Here is an 8,182-nt window from a genome sequence, read left to right as displayed (position 1 = left end):
CTAACAAGTTCATGATACTGGTTTACCTGTGGTCCAGCAAGGATACTACTGAGGAGCCAGGCCAAGCCAGTCATGGACTGTCCGAGCTTGCCATTGCTTTTCACAGCTAGAGGCCTCGTGATGGCCAGGGAGCGGTCCAGGCTGATCACTACCATCATGAAGGCTGGGGCATACATGGAGAAAAGCTTCAGGTAGCTGAGGACTTTGCAGGGGAGCTCTCCAGCATACCATTGGACTGTAATGTTCCACATCCCGTCTAGCGGCATGACAATCAGAGTCTCCAACAGGTTGGCTAAGGTCAGATGTTTTAAAAGCATCTTCATTCTCGAAAGCTTTTTTCCTTTCTCTTTCTTCTGAGTCCACTTCTGAAGTTTCAACAAGAAAGAAGCATTAAAAGTTGTAGAGAGAAGAAAAAGGAAGAAAGTAACTGTCACTCGGATCTTTCCAGATAAGGTCAAGGTGGGGAGGTTGCCCTGCATCAGCGGGATGCTGTTGTTTACGGCTGAGCAGTGATTTTGATTCTGTTCAGAAGAGGCACTTGCCATACCTCCTGACTGATAGAGCCTCAAGCCCTGTGTTTCTGGCACTTCTGATTTATCGTAACCTAGCCCAAAGGCCTGTTTTATTTCTGCCTTCTTTAGATGGAAACGTCACAGGTTTAGATTTATGTCAAATTTTGTCCCTGAGCTACTTTCTATTTAATGTAAAAGATCAAGGTGAACTTGTATCGCGGGCTAATAATCCAAGAGAGTGCTAAAACAGAACATGTCAAACACATTGTGAAGGCCAAATGTAACCATAGTACCTCAGCAGATGGCCTGGTTTTCACAACATTTTTTCTAAGTAGAGAAGGACACTTGAAGCTTAATTTTGAGTTTAAAATCCACTTATGCTATTATCCACATAACTTTAATAAGGATATTTTTCAAAAACCATTAAGTGCTACTGTTCTAAGAGATACAAAATGAAAATGAAAAATACTAAAAAAGAAACTCATCCAGTTCAAATCTGTTGTTTGAAGAAATTAATTCATTTCTCAAAAGCATTGGTTTGCTTTTCAATCACATACTGTTGTACATTGAAACAATAGACAAGTATGTTCATTTAAAAATCATCCTCCACAAAATGTCAAATTGATATATTAAGAGAATTAATCAGATCTAATACAAATTAGTCTGCATTCAAATTTATCTATTAATCTTAATGGGCAGACTATCCATGCTTAGTTGGAGTAAAAATGATTAATTTTTAAAATTATTGCCTTGCTTTTATAATTTTTTAAATACTATACTTTCCATTATTGCACATTATTCATAGGGTAGCTAATATTGAAGAGAATGCTGCATAAATGCTGTAACCACATTTATATGTATTTATATACAATATGAATATTTGCTTAAATTCCTTTATATATATATGTAATCTGATCATTTCAAATTGGGGCCACTTCAAAAGTTTCTCTGTATTGCTGCTTTACCTTTCATGGTGAGTGCTTGATGATGTTATTTGCCAATACTGCTATGACTGACACTGGAATTTATGAAATCACCAGGTTGATTTGACTTATGTCAACTAGTATGCTTTTGTGGCAGCTAAAGTAGGAATGTTATGTGTGTAGGTGAGTCTTTTGACTTAGATGGTCCGTTCTTGTTGGTTCATTTATTTGTTTTTTTCTGTCTTATATCTGTTTATTTAATAAGTAGTAGCTATATATGCTCTTAGCCTTTGCAGGTGATAAAACATGCACGTGGCATCATCCAGGCCCTGAAGGAGCTTATTTGCTTACAGAAGAATAGATGAGTATTGGATAGATATGTCTTAGGTGCCTCCTCCACTTCCCTCTGTGCTGCCTGCCTCCAGAATCTGGAGGGACTTAGAACAGTTGTGTATCTGGGCTCCCTCTTGGATGTCACCACTTGGCCGAATTATTGGCTTTCTCACACTATTTCTAGCCTTAAATGAAATATTATAATGCATGGCATGGAATCTGGGTTCCTACATGGTTTTCTGAACGAACTGGAAGTATTTTCTGATGGAGTATTTTTGTTTCTGAAATGGACTCTTTCAGAATAATCAGTCGGAGGAATAGATGAGTCAGAAATTATGAGAAGTACATCTTTTGGAAAAACATATCCCATATATTTTTAAACCCAAAAAGAGCACAAATATAGACTTGACTCTGATTGTTTGTGGTAGTTCTATAAAATTGCCACAAGCACTGAATTGGCGAATACTGAACACTTGCTCCTAACAAAAATATGGAGTTAGGTTCCTGTGAGCTAAAGCGCCATTTGTATTAAATAAGTTCCTTCACCAACATCCTCATAAAACAAGCCAGTCTCAGCATTGAAAACTTATTCTTTCGCACAATCCTTTTCCTATGTAACATTTAGAAAATATTTAAGCAATTGTTCCCAGGATTCCTGATATGTAGAAATTGTCACACCTGCAAGTTTAACATTTTTCACACCATATAGCCTTTTAAATTGTGCAAGTGAATTACCGTAAGTTTTTTTTTCACTCTCACTGTCACAACAGTGCTGTCTGCTGTATTTTTAATCCTTTTTTTTTTAAAGTTTATTTATTTTGAGAGAGGGAGAGAGCATGAGTGGAGTAGGTGCAGAAAGAGAGGGAGAGAGGATTCCAAGCTCTGCTTGTCAGTGCAGAGCCCGACATAGGGCTTGATCTCAAGAATGGTGATTTGTGATTGCCTATAAATAAAAATCAATAAATAAAACCAAAAAGTTAAACAAAAATTTCCACTAGTATTAATTATTAGTAAAAATTTCCACTGTATTACAAACATAAATGTTTATAACATTAAAAAGAATAGTATTTTGACCCAGAACTTCACAATAGATTGAAAAAAATACTATTTGTTGAGTCTTGAGCTCTTGAGAGTTTAAGGGAGATACTGAAAATATGTTTATGTGGAATATTAAAGAAAGGTACTTTTTACATCTGAGATTTATGACCATAAAGTGTGTACCTATTATATTAGCTATACTAGGTTCATTATAAGAGTTTATTTTCCTGAAGAACTCAAAAGCCTTTGCATATACATCATGTCAGTTAATCTGAGCTGGGCCATATAGCTGAAACCAAACCAAACAAGGTAATCATTGGACAGATTTTACAAACTGGAAAAGCTATTATTTGTGGGCCAGAAACAAAAAGAAGAAAGGAAGAATGTTCATGGTAAAATCTGATTATAATGATGCACATTTTGTTCTTTGTGTCTCATTTAAGGAAAGAAAAAACTGGAGCATGAATGCTTTATTATTAGTTTCTACCTTTCCTTTCCCACATTCATCTTGGTTGCAACTTCTTCCAAAATGTATCTGTTCATCAAAGTAAGAAAGAGAACAAGGGAAAACAACAAAGTATAGGAGAAAGGAAGGGAAAGGGAATTTAGGAGACCAGCAAAAAAGCGATTGTGGGATGGAGAGGACGTTCTTAGCAGCTAGAGCAGTGGTGCTCAAACACAACATTAGAAGCTTCACTGTGCCTGTAAAAGGGCATGTAAAGTGTGACAAAAGATGAGGCAGGCTTCGGGTCAGGAAGCCCTGTGTTACAGTAGTTTCCCTTATCTACAGGGAATACATTCTATGACCCCAGGGACCTCCTGAAGTTGCCGATAGTACCACACCCTCTATATCACTCTGTTGTATCTATACACACGTACTTACAATAAAGTTTAATTTATAACTTAGGCACAGTAAGAAATTCACAATAATAACTAATAAAATAAGGCAACTATAATTATATACTGTCATAAAAGTTATGTGAAGGTGGTCTCTCTCAAAATACCTTATTGTACTGTACCCAGCCTTCTTCTTCTAGTGACGATGTGAGATGATAAAATGCTTATGTTATGAGGTGAAATGAGTGAATGACTTAGGCATCATGGCATACAATGATAGCCTAAAAAGGCTAAATTTGACCTTCTGACAATATATCTGTGTCCAGATGGTCCTTGATCTGGGGTAACTAGAACCATGGAAAGTGAAATTACAGATAAGGGGGCACTATTATACCTGCTAATGACTTTGGGCTTTCCCTATAAATAGTGCCTTGAACGATGGAGTGGTGTGGTGTAGATGTGGCAGATTCATACTTAGAACGGTCATTGTGTAACATACAGATAGTGCTCTGAAGGCATTTGAGAATTGTGGGCAGATCAAATTTGAGGCAGTTTATCTATTTAGAAAGTCTTTGTTGTCAACACAACATGCAAAGTATTGTGGTAGTATAAAATGGAGAGAGATACATTTTAAGTTTTATAAATATAGAAAGTACAGTTAATAGGACTTGATTGATTAGTTCTTATTTTTGAGAGAGTGGATGGAATAAAGAATTAGTCCTTAATTTCCATCGTAGAAAAATGCATTGAATGGGCTGTCTATTAAGACTAGGAATAGTGGAGAGACAGCAGTTTTCAATGTATGGAGTATGAGATGCCTATAAATTAGCCCAAAGGAAATTTTTGGTAGGCACTAGGCTATACAGGTGGGAAGCTCAAGAGATACATCCTGGCTGGAGATATAAATCAACAGAACACATTTGTATATTGCTTGTGGATGAAGTCATGGGAATGGATAACATTGATGCCATGTTAATTAGGTCCTTTTGGTTGTAATAATAGAGGCCTCTTTCATAACGTACAAGGCCTAGAAAGCCAACAGGAACTCAGGCAGTTCCAAGGATGAGCAAACCTGTTTTATGACCTCAGCTGGTTTTCAAGAAAGATATCTTTGTTTCTCTTTACATTATCTTCATCATCTTCCTGTACCTAGCTGCTAAGCTCTTTTTGAATTGCAAGTCCAAACTCTGAGGTAACAGAAATGAGTTTGGAAGTGACCTAGAGGAACAAGAAATAGATTTTTAACATCTCTTTACTAAAAAGACTGGAAAAATAGAAGAAAGCAGGTCTTTTAAAGGAGAAGTATATAAATGAAAAGTATTTGGGAGAAAATTTTGCTAAAAAGATAGAGGCAGCACACTATCAGAGAAAAGGAATATAAATGTTTTCTTTGGTTTTTCAAAACATGACTTGCTTCATTTAACCAAGAATGATAATGTCTATGGCAACTATGATGGGAGTAAAAGGGGAGAGTTTTCATTCAACTTTATATTTGAAGGATTTGAGGAAAGAATGTGTATCATTAATTTTGAGGAAGTGATTCCACAAACTTGATATGGAAATGAGGAACAAATTCTAAAAGCTTTTCATTTTTTTCTAAGCCATGTTAAATTATTTGTAGCATTTAAAATGAAAGATTCACTTCCATTTTCTGAGGATGGATCTTATTCAGAGAATCATGCCACGAGATGTTATTATAGTTCTCATTTCAGTATAGCTGTGTCAGAGGTAAATGGTAGGAAATTAGGGTTGAAAATCAATGTAAGGTATTGGAGATCAGATTAATAAAAATATATAATAAATAATTGATATTATGAAATTAATAAAAAAGCAGAAGCATAATGATCATGTTTATTTGTCAAAATTGATATATTCACTAAACATTGAAAGTAGTAATATTTTATTTTTGTTTTAGTTATGGCTAAGTATAACTAATAAAACAAGAATGATCAATTTTATTTCAATAATTCAGTTAATTGAATATTTATTGAACATTATGTCCTAGACACTGTACTTGGAGTTACCAAAGAAAGGCTAGTCAAAGCTCATTATATCTGATATTTCCAAACATTTAATAATTATATTATGTTGAGATATTTTTATTCTTCTAAACTTCATGTGGGCTGCTGGATATTAAAAATAGCATACTTTTAATTTTATTCTTTTGCTGCTAATCTTCTGTTGACCCCATAATATTTCCATTTCATAAAGTAATTGAGTTCTAAAATACAACACATCTTAATCCTACCTTTTTCAGAATTTGATGTTTGAAAGGTACATCTCCAGTATCAGTTTTGAGAATTTATTTTAAAAGACTTTTAAGTTTATTTATTTGAATATTTAGACAGAGAGTAAGCAGAGGAAGGGGAGAGAGAGGTGAGAGAGAGAGAATCCCAAGAGGCTCCACACTATCAGCATAGAACCTGATGTGGGGATTGAACTCCCAAACTGCAAGTTCGTGACCTGAACTGAAACCGAGAGTCAGATGTTTAACCAACTGAGACACCCAGGTACCCCTTGTTTTAAGAATTTATGATGTAAATGTGTAATAACACATTAAATTTAAAAATACAAGTATATGTGGTTATTGGTATTATCTATTAATTTTTTAAAAAATGTTTAGTTATTTATTTTGAGAGAGAGAGCATGAGCAGGGGAGGGGCAGAAAGAGAGGGAGAGAGAGAGAGAATCTGACGCAGGTGCTATGTTGTCAGCAGAGCACAGTGTGGGGCTGAACTCATGAACAGGAAGATCATGACCTGAGCTGAAATCAAGAGTCTGACGCTTAATCAGTTGAGCCAACCAGGCGCCCCTGATATTATCTGTGGGGAGCGGCAAAGATTCAGCTGCTTGGCCATTTGCTAGCTGGATATGTCTCCACTCTCTGTGTCTCCTTCCTGCCCTTTCTCTCCCTCCCTCAGGATCAAGAACCTGCAAGGATTTTCCGCCCTGCTGGCCAGGGCGGGAAAAGACAATTATCCATTTTTATTCAAATTATATTTGAGTAAGACTGGGTTGCCTTAAAATTAATTGGCATCCTATTAATTCCTATGTAAGGTACTCACTATTATTTAAATTTCTTCACTCTTAAAAAGGTTTCTATAAAGTTTCTGATGTTTGTAAGAGTGGTTTATTGACTTTTATAATTCCTTGATGCTCCTTTCATTAGACATTTATAAAATATCATCATATTTTTTATTTATTTTTTAGAGACAGAGACAATGCGAGCAGGGGAGAGTCAGAAAGAGAGTGAAATACAGAATCTGAAGCAGGCTCCAGGCTCTGAGCTAACTGTCAGCACAGAGCCAGACACAGGGCTCAAACCCATGAACCATGAGATCATGACCTGAGCTGAAGCCGGAGGCTTAACCGAATGAGCCACCCAGGCGCCCCTATTTGTAACCTTTAATTCCATTATATATCAGAGTGAAGTATACCAACATGGCAAAAGTACCTTTCAGTGCCACTAAAGTTAGTTTAGAAGTAATTAGTATAATGTGACAAATATTTAAATACATAGTATTTTTTTCCTGGGAAAATAGTAAAGAAATGCTTTGAAACTTATTTTACTACCAATGCTACTTCTATAGAGAGCATAGAAAGTTTCTCTGTATTTATAAGACTGAACTATTGCCTAATTCCTACTTAATAAAATAATAGGAATAATATATCACAAACCTATATAGAATATTCCATCAGAATAAGAATATACTAACTTAAACAATTCTCATCTTACCTTAGTCAGCAAATATATGCTAGGAATAGGTGTCTGAGTTCATATGGAAGGCTATTTTTTTTTAATAAAAATTTTTTTAATGTTTATTTATTTCTGAGAGATAGAGACACAGAATCTGAAGCAGAATACAGGCTTTGAGCTGTCAGTACAGAGCCTGACATGGGGCTCAAACTCATGAGCTGTGAGATCATGACCTGAGCCGTGGTCAGCCGCCCAACCAACTGAGCCACCCAGGCACCCTGGAAGGCTATTTTAAAAAAAGAATTTTGCAGTCATCATTTGTGGTGCTCAGTCTAGTGTCCCTAGTTTCCATTCATTATAGTCCCATTCTCCCACCCTCCTAGTCATTATATCTTAAAGTCAATTTTGACCCTTCTTTTCCATTATCAATTATTCACCACTGTTTTGTTTTATTTTATTTTATTTTACTTTTTAGAGAGAGAGTGTATGTGTGAATTGGGGAGAGGGGCAGAGGAAGAGTGAGAGAGAGAGAGAGAGAGAGAGAGAGAGAATCTTAAGCAGGCTCCACACTCAGTGCAGACCTGATGCGGGGCTCAATCCCATGATCCTTGGATCAAGACCTGAGCTGAAATCAAGATGCATTGCTCAACCAACTGAACCATTCAGGCACCCCAATCATCTTGCTTTTTAAAACTAAGATACTAAAATATACATAGCATGACACTGCTTTATGCAAAATCTGTAATTAAGACAAGAAACACATGAAAATATAGAACATACAGAATGAGATGATATAATTTTGTATTGATTCAGAAGATAGCACATTTTTCACTGGGTAATAG

General features: G+C 35.8%; 1 protein-coding gene across 2 annotated transcripts in view; it reads right to left on the bottom strand.

Annotated features, from left to right (window-relative positions):
• Positions 1-545, bottom strand: part of GNRHR (gonadotropin releasing hormone receptor) — an 11,897-nt gene extending 11,352 nt beyond the window's left edge. For both annotated transcript variants that reach the window (XM_029945256.1, XM_029945261.1), the window contains exon 1: positions 27-545. In XM_029945256.1, coding sequence (XP_029801116.1) covers positions 27-545 — 519 coding nt within the window. The remainder of the gene's footprint in view (positions 1-26) is intronic.
• Between the last annotated feature and the right edge of the window lie 7,637 nt (positions 546-8,182).

This window comes from Suricata suricatta, chromosome 1 (assembly GCF_006229205.1).
Source record: "Suricata suricatta isolate VVHF042 chromosome 1, meerkat_22Aug2017_6uvM2_HiC, whole genome shotgun sequence".
NCBI classification, from domain to species: Eukaryota; Metazoa; Chordata; class Mammalia; order Carnivora; family Herpestidae; genus Suricata; species Suricata suricatta.
This window is presented reverse-complemented; position numbering and strand designations above follow the sequence as displayed.